Source organism: Camelina sativa, chromosome 11 (assembly GCF_030686135.1).
Source record: "Camelina sativa cultivar CO46 ecotype springtype chromosome 11, ASM3068613v1".
Taxonomy (NCBI): Eukaryota; Viridiplantae; Streptophyta; class Magnoliopsida; order Brassicales; family Brassicaceae; genus Camelina; species Camelina sativa.
In genome coordinates, this window is record NC_141890.1 from 7,589,620 (window position 1) to 7,606,036 (window position 16,417).

At 34.6% G+C, this 16,417-nt stretch overlaps 4 protein-coding genes and 1 long non-coding RNA gene across 5 annotated transcripts; 1 reads left to right on the forward strand and 4 right to left on the reverse strand.

The window, feature by feature from the left end:
- Positions 1-999: 999 nt before the first annotated feature.
- Positions 1,000-3,009, reverse strand: LOC104722373 ((DL)-glycerol-3-phosphatase 1, mitochondrial). The gene is made up of 6 exons (XM_010440525.3): positions 2,701-3,009; positions 2,167-2,391; positions 1,920-1,980; positions 1,627-1,774; positions 1,420-1,499; positions 1,000-1,299 (listed from the first exon to the last, which is right to left on the reverse strand). Exons 1-6 carry the CDS (start codon positions 2,990-2,992, stop codon positions 1,167-1,169), a joined length of 939 nt encoding a protein of 312 aa, XP_010438827.2. The 5' UTR covers positions 2,993-3,009; the 3' UTR covers positions 1,000-1,166.
- A 1,203-nt stretch (positions 3,010-4,212) lies between these two features.
- On the reverse strand, positions 4,213-6,701 carry LOC104722374 (AAA-ATPase At4g25835). Its single transcript, XM_010440526.3, has one exon. It carries the CDS (start codon positions 5,865-5,867, stop codon positions 4,389-4,391), a length of 1,479 nt encoding a protein of 492 aa, XP_010438828.2. The 5' UTR covers positions 5,868-6,701; the 3' UTR covers positions 4,213-4,388.
- Positions 6,702-8,789: 2,088 nt separating this feature from the next.
- LOC104722377 (CASP-like protein 2C1) lies at positions 8,790-10,367 on the reverse strand. Its single transcript, XM_087475268.1, has 3 exons — positions 9,866-10,367; positions 9,278-9,398; positions 8,790-9,198 (listed from the first exon to the last, which is right to left on the reverse strand). Exons 1-3 carry the CDS (start codon positions 10,015-10,017, stop codon positions 8,944-8,946), a joined length of 528 nt encoding a protein of 175 aa, XP_087331394.1. The 5' UTR covers positions 10,018-10,367; the 3' UTR covers positions 8,790-8,943.
- A 1,466-nt stretch (positions 10,368-11,833) lies between these two features.
- On the reverse strand, positions 11,834-13,312 carry LOC104722378 (xyloglucan endotransglucosylase/hydrolase protein 14-like). The gene is made up of 3 exons (XM_010440528.3): positions 12,887-13,312; positions 12,582-12,775; positions 11,834-12,415 (listed from the first exon to the last, which is right to left on the reverse strand). The coding sequence occupies exons 1-3, from the start codon at positions 13,166-13,168 to the stop codon at positions 12,022-12,024; spliced, it is 870 nt and encodes a 289-aa protein (XP_010438830.2). The 5' UTR covers positions 13,169-13,312; the 3' UTR covers positions 11,834-12,021.
- A 1,837-nt stretch (positions 13,313-15,149) lies between these two features.
- Positions 15,150-16,356, forward strand: LOC104722379 (uncharacterized). The gene is made up of 3 exons (XR_757187.3): positions 15,150-15,427; positions 15,728-15,848; positions 16,011-16,356. It is a non-coding gene; the product is annotated as an uncharacterized LOC104722379 (long non-coding RNA).
- Positions 16,357-16,417: the final 61 nt, after the last annotated feature.

Genomic DNA, 16,417 nt, shown 5'->3' on the forward strand with positions numbered 1-16,417 from the left:
CTTGTCCGGTAGAGAAGATGGAACGTAAGGTTTTATGAATGATCAAGTTGATGTGTATATATATGAATTTCATGAGTTGATATGTATGACGCAGTGGCGGGGTTTTGACTTTGTATTACAGGATAGAGACTATTGCTTAATACTTCAATGATTCAATTGCTTTTGCAAGGGCAAGGTACCATATATTATATACCATCATGAATTAAGATTCACGTACCCAATATTATTATTTGAAAAGATTACTTTAATTTGCATGTGACTAGAACTTGTACCGTAATGGTTTGTGCCTGATTCAAAACCGCATACAATTACATGTTATTAACAAAACAAAAAAAATTACTTTGAACCAAATACTTAATTTACGTGACTTTCACCATCAAAATAGTTTCTCTTTGGGTCAATCAATTACGAATTGTTGATCTTGAAGATGGCTATAACTTCCTTTCTAATCAACCAGATTAAAGATGAGTTGGCGCCTCATATATATCGGAAAATTGATGGTTGTACAGTTATTTACTATAAACAGCAAAAATTAAGCATATCGTTTACAAGAGAACAAGATTAAAGTTTGCCAAATCTATGTAAAGCTTTGATACGAAGCGCACGTTAGTAAACTCTTTGATGTTGGCCGGTTCATAAGAGCATGTGAATGCTTAGACCCAATCTCTACATAGAGTAAAGATTCGCCAAACTTTGCGTCCCCTTTAATTATCAGATGATCTGAACCTCAATCACTTGTACTTAAACATATTGATATGATAGAAAGCAATGAATAGAAAGCGATCAATATGTGTGTACTGTATGTTATAAATTGCATCAACGACGCCTGTTGCATTCATTGAAGTAACAATTTTGGTTTGGAGAGAGATATGCAATTGGGTATGACTTTAACATTCAATGTAATGTACCAATCATGTCGGTTTCTACAAAAACCGAAGCAAAGACTTGCTTACGAATTTGGCTACCGACACATAAGCCATCTATAAAGTAGAGGAATTATTTTATAAAGGGAATATTATTATTTCAAATGACCGCAATACGAATTTACAATTTGCAATGATCTTTCTAGTAATAGGGATACAGGCTTGAATCACTAAAGAATCAAAGTCAACCAGTCAAGTATCGTTAGCTTGAGGATAACGTTTACTCTGAAAAGCTTTGTGGTTTTAGTTGTGTGAATCCTGGAAGGAAGGTAAGCCCCATTCCTCTGGTTTGAAATCTAGCAGAGAGGCCAGAACTTGATCCGCTACACCACAGTAGGACTTATCTAATCTTGGATCCGGTACCATTATCACATTCCTACACACACACCATTCAGAGACGATGTTTTAGCTAGGCCTTTTAGGGCTCAAACTGAACCGCTAAAATTACTCATCCGCTGAGAGAACTTGGAAACTGTTATACAAGAAAGCCACTTACATTCCAGCGTTTTTAGCTGCCTGGACTCCAGAAGGTGCATCTTCAAACACCAGAACCTTCCGTGGATCTACAGGACCGTCCTATGAATTCCGCAACGAAGAGGGAGACATTAACTTACAAGATCGATACACATGCTAATATGAGAGCTTTATCTTGATACTATGGTACTTATATATGTATAGTAGTTTTATTAATCATATGTGTTACCTCAAATCTCCTGGATGCAGCAAGAAAGCCATCTGGCGCGGGCTTCCCTTCCTTCACCTCTGGGTCATCTCCCCGCACTACGTGATGCATCAACGAGAAAAGCTCACGGTGTCTTTGTGTTTTGAGATCAAAATGTCGAGTGTGTGTTCTGCATCAAAAGAGAAGCCAAAATCAGTTCAGACATGCCAAGAAAGAAATATAAATTCATAAAAAGAAGCTGAAGAAAGCGCCACTTGCATTCTTAGTTATCTATTACAAGAAGTGAATGTGCTAATGGAGAAAGAGATAGATACCCCGTGGCAATACAAATTGGAATTCCTTTCCCATGGAGATGTCTAAGTAGCCGACTAGCTCCTGCAATAAAAGGATGAATATTGGATTAGTGATTAGTCACATTGGCTACTAGTCACTAGTACTCTTAGAGTGATTAGTGACTCAAAAAGAGTATGAAACAGAGGCATTAAACGAAAGAATGGCTAATCATCATCAGCAAAGACCAATCAATTTCTCAATAAGAGGAGGCAATATGCGGATTGTAACCTGGCATAAGGTCACTAGTAGGGAAGAGGTCTTGCAACATGGACTCTCTCTCAACAATGAAATCTTCAGCTGAAAGAGAGTCACTGATTCCACTTTCGTCGACGAAAAGCCTAGCAGCTTCAATGGCTTTTCTCCCCATCATCTTTGCTTTCAAAGACCAATCAAATGTTTTATTGTATCTAGCAAGTATCTTTTCTTGGACCTCCGTGTAAAACTTCTCCGTATCTGCAAAAAGAATACAAAACTTTAGCATAAGCTATGCTCCTCTGCTCACCGGAAAGAACTTAACACCAGCAAAGACAGTTCCTTTTTTTTTTTTTTTTTGTTTTGTTAACACAGCACAATTTTTTCGACTAAGAACCAATCGGAACTTGATTGATCAATGAAGCTCTGAGACTTTGAAACTAGAGAAACCAGATTCTTATAAAAGCCTTAAAGTTTCCAACTTTCGGACCAGAACTCACACAGTGATTAAAAAAAAAACACGAACTACATTATAAAAACAAAGGCAAGGATCGAAGAAGAAGAAGTTACCGAGAAGGAGACCATCCATGTCGAATATGACATGAGTGATGGTTCCTCTGCCGGCTTCGGTAACGGTTGCGTTGACGGCAGCGGCAGGGGTCGACGACATCGTAGCTACGAATCGAAGATTTGATGATGAAGCTCTGATCAGTGGTTTCTGAGGAAAACCTTTGGGAAAGTGAGAAACGGAGATCGGAATCTTATTATAGGAGGAAGATCGGAATGGGTTTGTTAAAGCAACGAATCTAGTAGTCGTCGTCGGAGTTGCTATCATAGTTTTGTTGACGACGCTAATTAACATATTTGACCTCTGACGTCTTCTGTATATAAACGTCCCTCTTAATTGGGCTTTATTTTGGGCTTCATAGCCTGTAATTCATCATTTTTGATAGATAATTTGTAAAAAATTCAACTTATTCAAATAGATAATTGGGCGAATCTTGTTAACTATGTCTGTAATTTTATTTTTACTTTATCTGTTAAATAAAGTATTTTAAATAAATAAATCATAATGCCCATAAAAATTTGGATACACAAATTCGAGATCTAAAAATTGCATGCACATGTTTAAATGAAAAAAATTGAGACGCAAAGAAACGTAAAAGTGTGAATCCACGTCAGATATTAAGAAGTCTTTGTATTTTTTCTCTACTTTTCCGACAAAAGCCTAATGTACATGCATCATCTCCAACTCACTTCTAAAATCAAATCTGCCTTTTGTTTCTCACCGAATCCAAAAAAACACAGAAAGGTATGAAAAAATATCAAAAATCTTACCTTTTCGGTTCATCTTTTTGGATATTTTCTTGTACACAATTATTATTTTCAGGACGTTAATACATTTTGTTTATTTTATCTCTTTCGGAAACTCCAACTCTTTTAGAGAGACATCCAAATATTACCGAATCACACACAGTCCCTATACTATTTTATTATCTATGCACAATACACTCATATTTCAATTAATAGAGTCCATGGACAGATCCACTTTAATTGATCCAACTGACAAAAGCATAAACTTTTTGTTGCTTATAAAATTGTCAATATTCAGAATAAAGTAAGTACGAAATGTGTTATATCGACACATGCCATTTTTTTATATAGTGAGGTCCGGTTAGTCCAAGAATGCTATAAGAAATTTAGAAGAAAAAACAAATGTCGACCATCAATGTTTTGTCTTAAGGCTTGTCCTGTATTTTGTACTTTGACATTGTTGACAAGGCATTGATCTTATCCACAGGACATTCACTTTTTAGTTTTTACGACAAACTAATTCCATTTTACTCTTAATCAGAAATAAAAACCCACTTAATCAGGAAATTTTTGTCTTTTGGTAACTGTCCACGTTATATCATTCCGTGATAACATCATAATTCATAACACAACCCAATATTTGTCCACAAGTATGTGTGACTATATAAATAAATTCCCGGTAATATTTGGTAACCAATGAAATTCCTTGCATTTTCTGATCCGATCCCCACATACAAAAATCTAATTAACCACCGCCACTTGCATATGTTAACTTAAGTTTCAAGCTCTTTCATTTCTCTTCTTACATTCACTTTATTTGCTTACTTCAAAAAGTTCACTACCCAAAACTAATAATAAAGGTCACACAACTTTTCACATTGCGTAAACATAGAACGTTTACAAATTTACAAGAACAACGAAACCAAAAAACAAACAAAAAACACTTAATAATCATCACTACTTTTGCAAATGTTATCCTCAATCTCTTCCTCTTCTCCTCCTCCTCCGTTCTCTTCTGCATAGATACTATCCAAAGCCATCTTCTCCTGCTCTTCCAAACTCCCATTCTTCTCATTTCTCTTCGCTCTACTTCTCAAATCCTCCAGCAGTTCCCTCACAGCTCTCTCTTTATCCCTCCTGTTCTTAATCAGAGCCTCGCTTACATCAGCCGGAGTAATCTCAGCCTTATCAACCACTTCCTCCATCTCCTTCAAAACGTCATCGTTGAGATCACCTTCCTCGTATCCCAAGTAATTCCTCAGCAAGATCTTGATCGAAGGAAACGTACAGTAACTCATGTGTACATGCATATCCATTCTTCCACTTCTTAGCAACGCAGGATCAAGCTTATCAATATGATTGGTCGTGAACACAAAGATCCTCTCGCTGCCACAACAAGACCAAAGACCGTCAGTGAAGTTCAGCAAACCTGAAAGCGTTATCGTGCTCCCATTACCGGAGTCCTCGACAAAACCGGTCTCTGTTTCATTGCTCTGTTTCTTGTTCCGGTTCGTCAAATTGATCGAACAATCAATGTCTTCGATCACGATTATCGACTTGGAGCTAGTCTTCATCAGGAGCTTCCTCAGTTCTGAATTGCTTTTGACCTCCGTGAGCTCGAGATCGTAGATGTCGTACCGGAGATGGTTAGCCATAGCAGCGATCATACTCGACTTCCCTGTTCCGGGTGGTCCGTAAAGCAAGTATCCTCTTTTCCAAGCCCGACCTGTCTTCTGGTAAAAAGATTGACACTGAGCGAAATCTGTGAGATCGTCCATGATCTGTTGCTTCTTAACCGGATCCATAGCGAGTGTATCGAAGGTACTCGGGTGCTTAAAGGGAACAGATTCCCAAGGAAGACCTCTTGAGTCAAGAGACCCACCTCGTGAATTCGTGTAGAGAAGCCGATCTTGATTCGTCCGGCGAATCTCGTTAGCTCTCTCCATGATGTATTCCAAGTAAGAGTCAAGGATCAAGTTCTTGTCTTTCTTCTTGATCTGGAGCGTGAAGCCGCGTTTCTCTTCCGGCATTGGTCTCCAAGCGAAGGTTTGAGTTTGTCTCTGCGTAACGATGTGTTCCCATACGACAGTGACGGAGTTGTATGTGTCGACGATGGAGTCGTTGTTGGAGAGGCCGAACGTGATGGAGGAGGAGTTGACGGCGCGTGTGAGGCTGAGACGGTTTCCGGCGACGGAGACGGAGGAGCTGAGGTAAAGCTGGACGGCATTGTAAAGCTCGTTGGTGTTGACGCCGTCGATCTCTGTTATGTCGAAGTAGCAGAAGGTGGAGAAGAGTTTGAATACTCTGTTTGATAGTTTCAAGAAAGCGAAACGGAGCTCCGGTGGGAATATTGAATTCATTAGGCTTTTACAAAAGGCTAAAACGCCGAGTAACGAAGCCAAAGATGTCCAATACTCTCTCATCGTGTGGAAGAGAGAGAGAGAGAGAGAGAGAAGCAGAGAGCTTTTGAGGAGTTTGAAAAGGTGAATACTTTACGGCTAAATTACAAGGTGAGAGAAGAAGAAAAAAAAAGGAGAAGATGGGTTTTTGAGAAACCGAGGGGATTTGATTGGTTTGTCTCGTTCAAAATCTATTGATTTTTTGGCAGAGAGAGTTTTCTTGAACAACGAGTCTCGTGTTCCCGGATAAAAGAAAAAAGAAAGGAGGAGGCTTTTTTAGTTATCAAGGGTTGTGATGGTGCGGGTTGATGTGTCTTAAAGAGAAATCGAGAAGAAAGGGGTTTGTCAATTTATACAGGCTCTTATTGGTGACCATATTTAAACAAGACGGTTAGAAAATTTTGAACAGTTGAAAAGAAAGCGGTTAAAAAGAGAGCGGTTAAAAATAGCGGATAGAAAAGATAATATGATTGAAGAAAGAGTAGTTGAGTATTTTGCTTGATTGGTAGCATTATAGCGGTTGAATAGTACATGTTATATTAAATTATAAAAAATTAAATTAATTTAATTCAATAATAAAATATGGAAGAACATATTATATTTTATAACATGAAAACTTAATAACCATTAAATTATAAAAATTGTAGGCCTGGGCATTTGGTTAACCATTCGGTTTCGGTTCGGTTGTATTCGGTTTCGGTTATTTTGGATATAGTAATATAGTAACCATTTGGATATTTATGAAATTTCGGTTTAGTTCGGTTCGGTTTCTTTCGGTTCGGTTTCTTTCGGTTCGGTTTCGGTTTGGTTATTTAAATAAATAACCATAACTAACATAAATTATATTAACATTAACCAAATAAACCAAATATAACCAAAACTAACCGAATATAACCAAAATTAACCAAATATACAATAACAAAAATACAAAAAAGGGAAAAATATTGATTCAATTTTACAAAATAGTATTTAACTTTGTAAATTCAAAATAATAACATTTACATATATTGATTATTTAAAATATTTAATTGTTTTGAATCTAGAAATAATTTATATTTTAAGTTTATTTTATAGTTTTGCATAATATTAAGTATATAATATTTGATATCTTCTAGGTTTTCGGATATTTCGGTTAACCATTTAATTGTCGGTTCGGTTCGGTTCGGTTTCGGTTAGTTTGGATATAGATTTTTACTAACCATTCGGGTATTTGAAGAATTTCGGTTCGGTTCGGTTTAGTTTTTTTCGGTTCGGTTTCGGTCGGTTATTTGGTTATCGGTTATTTTGCCCAGCCCTAAAAAATTGTATGCAATAAAAATATATTTTAAAATTCCTAATTTGAAATATTAATGGTTGTTGTGATGATTATCTAAAACATTTTAAACATATAATTGTAATTTAGTTCTACAATTAGGCTAATTATAAGTTCTTACAAGTGAATCTGTCAGTAAATTAAAATTGTGTATATATTTTTAAAGCCTAAATTAATAACAAAACATAAAAGTTTATCACACTAATTGAAAATCCAATCAAATTTAGTTTCTTCACATGTATTACTACATACACGTTAATATTTTCCACTTTTTAAAAAAATCATCATTATGAACAAATATTTAATAAAAACAATTGTTTAATCTTCTTCGTTTGCAACCGAAGTTGCCAAACACTCATATTTTTTGGTGGTTGGTTTTCATCTTTTCAACCGCTCAAAATCACTTCCAACCACTTACTTCTTCCATGGACTCCAACCGCTCATCTCAAATATCATCTCCAACCAACATGATGATTGGTAGTCATTTGAACATCTAGTTTCCAAAAGAGGCGGTTGAGTAATCAAAGCCACAATTTGATACTACAGTACTAGCTTTTTTTATATATCTTTTGCTTTGACAAACTTTTCATTTCTTTGACTTTTGGGAAACATTTTTTTTACAATTAGAGAGAAAATTATACTATCAAAAAGCATGTTATGTTACATGTACACCTCTTGAGTAGAAAGTGTAGCTTGTAAGAGCATGCGATATTTGTATTTCTGAAATAAAGGAAAACTGATTATGTATATTCATTTTTTTTTCATATTGTGTTTGACTAAACATAAGGAAATAATCTAAATACATAAATATATTGGGGATATTCCTAATAATTTGGGCCATAAAGAGGAAATAAATGTTTGACCAAAACAATGGAATAAATTTAAATTTTGGCCGTTACTAAAATTTAGGACGTTCTCATCCTGTTATCCATTCGACTATATATAATACAGAAACAAAATATACTCAAGTAGTCAAATTCATACTAGTAAACGTTATGAACAAAATATACTCAAGTAGTCAAATTCATACTAGTAAACGTATATTTACGAGGTTATTTTTGAAAAAGAAATTAGTGGATCTATTTTTTAGCTTACACATTTGGTGGATTTCGGAACATAGAAAATTGAAGAAAAATAATTCTTAAGAAACATACTCTTCGAGTTGGAGGATTTGAGCCTGGTTAAGAACCGATTAAAGAACTATGAAATTAAGTTAGTTTGGATGTTTAAGATAATGGCTGAGATCTACACATGTGTTGGTCAGTGTTGGTCTAAGGCTTAAGTGCATGATTGTGCTAGGTGTCAAAGACTGCATGTGCACATTGGCAAGTGTAATCCTAAACTAGCAAAAACCAACAAAATCTAATCCCAAGTCTAAAGTCTTCATTCTCCATATTTCTATCATTCTCTATAAACTTTCCTATATATATGAGCTCCCTTCCTTTTCTCATCACCGCTCCCTCATAAACCCATCATATCATAATCTAAGTATATGACAGGGAAGTGATCGGTCTAGTATGTGTACCATCAAAGGATTATAAAATACCAAAAAAAAGTGGAGGGAAATTTATTAGTTTTAGTACCCAATTGATAAAGTGAGTTAAGACTTAAGTTACGTACACTGTGCATACCTATTTTCTCAAGCAATAGACTGGTGATATTTATTGTACATGCATAATAGAAATTGAGATTAAGAGTTGAATCAATAATTTAATCAGCATTTTTTCTTCACATTGATCAACATTATTCCGGATTAAGAAAATATGATCAACACAGTAGTTAATTTCATTAGGAGGAGGACTTTAAGCGAAAAAAACGTTTAGGGGAATAGAGGCGGAAGAGGTTGAAGGCGGAGATGAAAGAGAGGAGGACCATAAGGCCTGCCGCGATGTAGTTTAAGATGATGGCACTTCCCACCTGAAAGCAGAACCTTGTGAACTTGTAGCACCACTTCATCCATTGAAGCTCCTTTGAACCCGTTACCACCAGCAATGAGTGTTGCGCCGCGGCAGATGTCCCGGCGAAAACCACGTAAGCCGCTGTCTGTGTTAATTACATTTTTCATCACACATACAGTTATAGTATCATCAACGATAATCTATACTAAGAGAGTTATGAATACCTGATCCAAGAGGTAAGAAAACCATTTGGTATTGGAAGTCTTTTTCTCAACACTGTGCCAATGAAGTCCTAGTTGAGCCAAATTATACGCAGCAACCACAACATCAATGTATAACTCAGCCCTGTCATATATACACACACTTTTAATTAATACTAATTATCATAAAACACAAACACAAACATATTATAAAATGAATACTTAATTTAACTTTTTGTGGGATGATATTTAAAGAGTTGTTAAACCGTACCCAAATATAAAAAGAGTAGCAGTCCCCACTGTACAAAAAGTCATTTTTATGTTTAACCAAAACAGAAAATTTTCCTAAAATGATACTAAACAAGATCCTTCCAAAAATTGTGAAATCATTACCCCTTTTTTCAGAGCGCATAAAAATTCAAATCTACTAGTTTTAAATACAATTGTGACTTATTCCGTGAGTTTTGAAGACATTGATGGTTTAGTTCCAAGGTATCTCATGAATCATGATATTAAGATTGTATAAAGAGAAATGAGATTATATAAGTTACACATATATAGAGATATTATATAATTTGATATAAAAAAAATAAAGGAAAATAATGGACATACTCGAGAGCAATCAAATATTTGAAACTGACTTTCTTGTGGATATAAGCAATCTCCTTGGTTTGAGAATCCAAACCGATCAAACAAGCAGTGAGGAGAAGAAGAAAGACGATACAGACTCTCAGGATCACTTCTGTTTCTCTCAATTTCACCATCTCACTTCCTTCTCACCTATGATCCCCTTCTCTGTCTCAGCTTGTCTTTTTAGATTCTAGTTGTATCTATATGAGAATAAAAGGAAGACTGTAACATAAAATCTGTAATTGTTGTATATGATATATAGAATGGTTTGGAGTTGAAAGGATTTGGCAGGTGGATATATATAAATATTTAATATATGTACGCGGCAGTTTGTAGATCACTTGTATGAGTAAGATTGATAAAGAAGAATACAGTTGGACTTCTCCATTGGCATTGAATGTTTTTGATAATTTATCTAACTGCTTTCGCCTTTCCTATGAATTTGATCCGTAAGTACTACTTTCTAATTATATTTTCTGTCCTTATCTCTAAAAGTGATACATATTATATAGATAGCTATCTCATGCTTTTTCTGGATTTTATATACTAAAACCGAAACATTTTGATGACTTTTATTTTATTTTAATAACAGTTTTCTTTCGTTGTATTTATTTTCTAGGCTAGAATAGAACCCAAAATTTTCATAATTCTTACGACAGTTTCACGGTCAGACGACATCTTCGAATTGATAGAAATTCGAGAAGGTAATGTGTTCATATATCGTCATGAGTGGGTCTAAACGACATGATTTTGACTTAAACCAGATTAGTAATCAATAGGGAAAATGACAACTCGATCTATTATACCATCCTATTCAACAATCTTAACTTGTGTTTGTTGTTTGGACCCATTTTCATTAAGTCATTATCTGTAATTTAAACTTTGTCTCTTGAAATTTGTCATACACAATAGCTAGGTATATAAAATTATTGTTTGGACATGAGTTATAGTTAGCCGTACTGGATATCCGGGTATCGATCGGCAAAGCGCTTAATCTCGGAGATGGACCAGACTTTTTTGGTAAGAAATTTAAATTATCTGCAAGCTTACCACATGCAAACTACACGAGCAAGTGTCTAGCTCATTGGTCCAAACAACAGCGTCAGATTTGAGTAATATCTTGTTGAGATTTAATTATAAATTTTTGTATTGTGACTAATTATTTTTACTGAATTCTCCTTTGAAGACAAATTGGATGACCGGTGAAATGAATAAAAACTTGGGATTATGGAGAGTCGGAAACTCAACAAAATTTGTAAATTCTGGAAATGTAACTGAATTATATGAAACGAAATATATATATATATATATATATATATATATTGGATATCGAAAATAACAATTTAGTTTGAGAAATCATTGTCGAAGAGAGACACGTTCTGTGCTTTAAATTGGACTGTCCAAATTCATTTCCTAAATGTGGCTCTTAAAGTCTTTAATGTTAGGCCCTATTAGTTAGTTGAACCAACCATCGCATTCATTAAACTTTGAAATCGAAACATGTTTTTTTTTTACTATTTTCTGAGTTTCACAGTATTAACATGTCAAGAATTTTTACATTGAGCTAGACAAAAATAAGTGCTCTGTAAAAGAAAAAAAATAAAGAAAAAAAAATCAAAGATATTGGTGTAGTACTAGAGTTTCCAAATAAAGTATTAAAAAAAAAATCCATTTAATACGTTTATGGGTTACCAGCCCCAGTCACAATGTAAAAGGACTCTAATGACTACCATAAGTCCATAAATTTTAGAAGAAAACATAGAAGAATTTTAGTATCATGGTGGTTACTATATTTGTAAATGGAGATAATTTACTTATCTCGCGGTGTTTTGAAGTACAAACAGGGGACTCTGTTGTTTTGATTGTTGTGTGTTTCTTTTCGTGTGCATTTTTTGAAGCACATCGATGTTGCTTTCATTGTACGGCAAATTAACGCTCACACCGCATCGCGATATAGAATTTATTATCGATTAACAAGTGTAACAAAACATTATTTTCTTAGGAAGATTACATATGTGTATAATCGTATCTCAGAAACACCAAAAGAAAGACCAAAGTAAACAACACAAGAATGAAACAAAACGAAGAGAAAATAAAATAAGTTATTGATAAAGTGCTTGAAAATTTTCAAAGAACGATCATTCAAGTTTATTACACTCCTTGGGGAGACCCTGGGGGAACCTCTTATAATCAGTACAATAGTTGTAGATCATGTAATCGTCTTGCACCCACTTCATCTGTCCGTACTGGTGCGGAGTGAGAGTGGTCCACATCCACGAGTTGTTGTTTGCGTCACAAGACACCCATGTTGAGTTCGATGTTCTGCTGCATGAGCTCTGATCGTTGAAGTTCCTGTAGGAGGCGCTGAATGGTGCATTGCTCCAGTCGATCTTCACGCGACCGCCTTGAGTTGCCCAGTCATCGGCTTCCCAGAGGCTTGAGTATATCTTCATCGGTTGAATCTTAGGGAAAGCCACCCCATGTTTCTCGTTGTTCTTGAACACCCGAATTGGGATCCCATCCACAAGGAAGCTTCAGACACAAGAAACGAGCATTTATGTCAAGAACTATATAGTTTATATGGTATTAGACGTGTCAAAGTTCTTAAGCTTTTCTATCAAAACCAATTGGTAGTAAATGATATAAAATGTATATTAATATTATCAATGTAGGATTTGCTTATAGACTATTTACTCACATGATGTTAATAGGGTTCCAGTGGACGGTGTATGTGTGGAAATCCGCGGTGGGATCGAACCATAGATGGAATTGCATCTCCCGGTCTCCTTTACCTCCGGTGAACACATTGGTGTGGATAGTGTAAGGCTGCCCTGTGAGATTTCCCAAAAACTCGAAGTCAATCTCATCCCATGTCGCTCCTTTAGACGAAAGCTGCCACGCAAAATATAAATTATTTTAACGATTGGTTTTAAGATGAAAATAATTCTATTATACCAAAGATTTGAAATCAAACAATTTCACAAGGATATATATATTCCGTACGTAGTATGCGGTAACGGTACCAGCGGAGTTTCCAGCGACAAGCTTGAGCTTCATGTCGATCTTACCGAACAAGTACTCCTTCTTGGATTGAAAACCCGATCCGGAGGTCTTGTCAAGCGTGCAAGTGAGAAGCTGTCCATTCTCCAATATGTTGGCACGGCCATCTCCCCAAGTGATATCAAAGCTCTCGTAGAAGTTTCCGGCAGATGCAGCCACCACAAAGAAGCCGATGGCCAGGAGGAGAGACAACAACAGAGGCTCTTTGGTTGCGAAAAACGCCATTTTTCCCCGGTTCTCTGTTGTTTCTCGCCGTGAGAAATAAGTATTTGTCGATGGATTTAGATGAATTGTTCATAAGAGGTTATTATATAAAGAGAGTTATTTCGTGGCGGCACATTATCGACGTGGTAGTCTTAAACTTTGTATTGTATGTAATAATATTTAAATATAGAATTATTCGGCCTTACACGGTTCAGCTCAGACAAGTTCGTGGAACTTTTTTGTTGTCCCTTTTCAATATAATATACTAATATATGTCATCAAATTAATTATATTTTTGCTCAACATTAGCTTCGATCAGAATACCATTTATATCAGAAGGGTTGAAAGATTCAAGTGTAATTAGGTTAATTATTTAATAGTCAAATAGCATATATATACATGTATTTTATGGGCAAATGGCATATAATTTATAGTTTTTTTTTCTTTTTTTTTCTTGAGGAATCAATCATAAGATTCTCAGAAAATGATGTTTATTTAATTAGAAATTATTCGTTTTTACTTTTCATATCAAAATAAAATGGAATACTACTCTAACAATATATGCATGAAATTGTGGTTGATTAACAGCTAAGACCGTAAAATCAGATTATTTTGACGTAAATAAATAGGGAATCGTTTTTGATGTAGTGGTTCATAGCTTCATAAATTAAAGTGAATAAAGAGAAGGTGAAAGGTTGTTGAACAAAAAAAACAAAAAAGAGAAGGTGAAAGGTTAATATCATGCAAATAAGATTATGACATTATCTTATTGTTTGGTGTACAAACAATTAAATAAAAACCGGAATTTGTAGTCTAGTGGTTTATATTTATTATCGTTAATGAATCATAATATGTATTCAAACTTACGAATGTAATTGGTAAATAACGGGACAAAACAAACAAAACGGACAAAGAAAATAATATAACCTTATCTCCTTAAAAATGTACAATCATGTTGGACCAAGCACAAGATGTATCCAATATATAGGACACAACAGTTCCTAAGGATAGCATGAGAAAATTCACATTGTTTAAGTGCTGGACGAGACCTCATGGTCATGGCCATGGCGGAGGGTTTGTAAAAGTTATATAGGGTTTACGTTGTACATTTTGGAATTAAGATGAAATGCTTTTTCTATTGTTTTATCTGTTCTCACATTGGTCTATAACTTTAATTTTCCTGATGGTACGTTACTACGTTCAACTGGGAAGGTGATGGATCATTTAAATACGCATATACTCACATAGAAAGATGTAACTAACACTACAAGAAAACAGAACGTTTTCCTACAACATTTCCTACAAATCTTTTGAAAGCACTATTTTCCTTCGAAAAATCTTCAAAGTTTTGACAGAAAAAAATTGTCGTAGGAAAATAAAAGAGAATAATCCTACGCTAAAAGACATAAAAAAAAGCGAAGGGAATTTCCTTCGAAAACCCGTCCAAAACTATTTTCAAAAGAAAAATAGAGGGAAAGTTGGAAGAAAATGAAAGGATAACTATGGGAAGGAATTATGAAGGGATATTTACATTCGTTTTCCTTCGAAAACAAATTCGTAGGAAAAACCGAAAGAAAATGGAAGGAATTTAAAAGGAAACATATTTCAAAGGTATTTAGAAGGAAAGTCTCATTCAATTTTCCTACTAACTAAATGTGGTAGGATATGTCGTAGGACATTGGAAAGATAAAATCATAATTCTTTAATTTAATTAGAACTTTTTAAATTCATACAAAAAAATAACTTACTAAATATACCTAACATGAAATTTTTTCTTTATATATAAATTAAAATGGAAAACCTAAAATTATTTATGATAGAAATATTACTAAAAAAATTACAAAATCAAACAAACCATAAAAATAATTTTAAGTTTCTTTTATTGATGCAGTTTTGTACTTGGCCATTTAAGGAAGACAATTCTGTAATGGACTTTAGCAAAATCGATTTTCTTTAATGGGTTAAGGCAAAATCAATTTTGTGTTATTGGGCTATATCCTTTACCCAACAATAGCAATGGAAACGTAAAAACCCTAGATACACAGAGCAGTTTTCACTTATTCACCTCCTAGTTACCTAAAAAGATCAAGCGGCGTTTCTCATCGAATTCTTCTCCGGTAAAATCCATTTCATTTCCTAAAACATCTAATTCCTTCTATTCCATCTCATGGTTAACCGGAAAGCATCGAGTCAAAGGATGACTGACGACTCTTCGTAGTCTCCGGCTCCAGATCCACACTATTCCGTATGTGTTTCTTCTCAACTACTTGAACAGCCACTGTAAGTTTTCAAGTTTTACGATGTTGGTTTCAGTAATTTTGTTTTTTTCTGATTTTTTATGTTAAGTTTTGTTGCAAAAATAAAATTGAATTATTTTCTTGGGCAGATTTTGTGTTTTTTTTTCTACGGGGAGGCTCATAAATGTTAATTATTTTCTTGTCCATGAATTTTTTTTTTTCTACAAGGAAGCTCATAGTCATTGTCGGTTTTTTGGTTTTCGGCTAAGTTGTGTTTTCTTTCTTTATGGTTTTTTTTTTTTTTTTTTTGAGTCAATTGTGACTAAAAACTTTCTGTTGAAAGGAACAAACCATAGAGATTGCAGCCCAAAAACTCTACCAATCGAGGAAGTACAATGGGTGGTTTAGGGGTCGCTAAACACAACAATGGTGCAAAAACTTATGAACGACGTTGGGATGAGATGGTAAGTAGTTCTATTAACGTTTTGTTTCTAGCTTTAACAATTTTATTACCCAGCTCTGTTTTTGTTAGTAACTTCTGGTTTTTGAATTCACTTCACTTTTGAATTTGATTACGCCTATTGTTTCTGTTTTTATTACTAACTAACTGTTTCTGTTTTTGTAAGACAATTGAACTAGGAACGTAGCCTAATATGATTCATTTCATGGAACAAAGTGTGTTTGATATGGCTTATAGTCAGATGGAGCTCATCCAATCTCAACGCCAACCTGAGGGTGATGCTTCGCTTCAGGAAAATCCTCTTACACGAGAGGATATTATGATGATGATGACGCTGACACAACCTTGATCGTGGTCCCCTAGCATATATAATTAGTTTTTTGGTAGTTCATCTTGTATGAAGTTGTAAAATTGTATGGATTGATAAACTGTTTTTTAGAAGTAATGAATATGTATTCCTTCAATTGTTAAAACATTTTGAATTTATAAAAATGCAAAACTAATTGGGAAAAGGAAAATAGAATTAGTTTGGGGTATGATCTAGGAAAATAATATGAAAATTCTGAAGGAAAT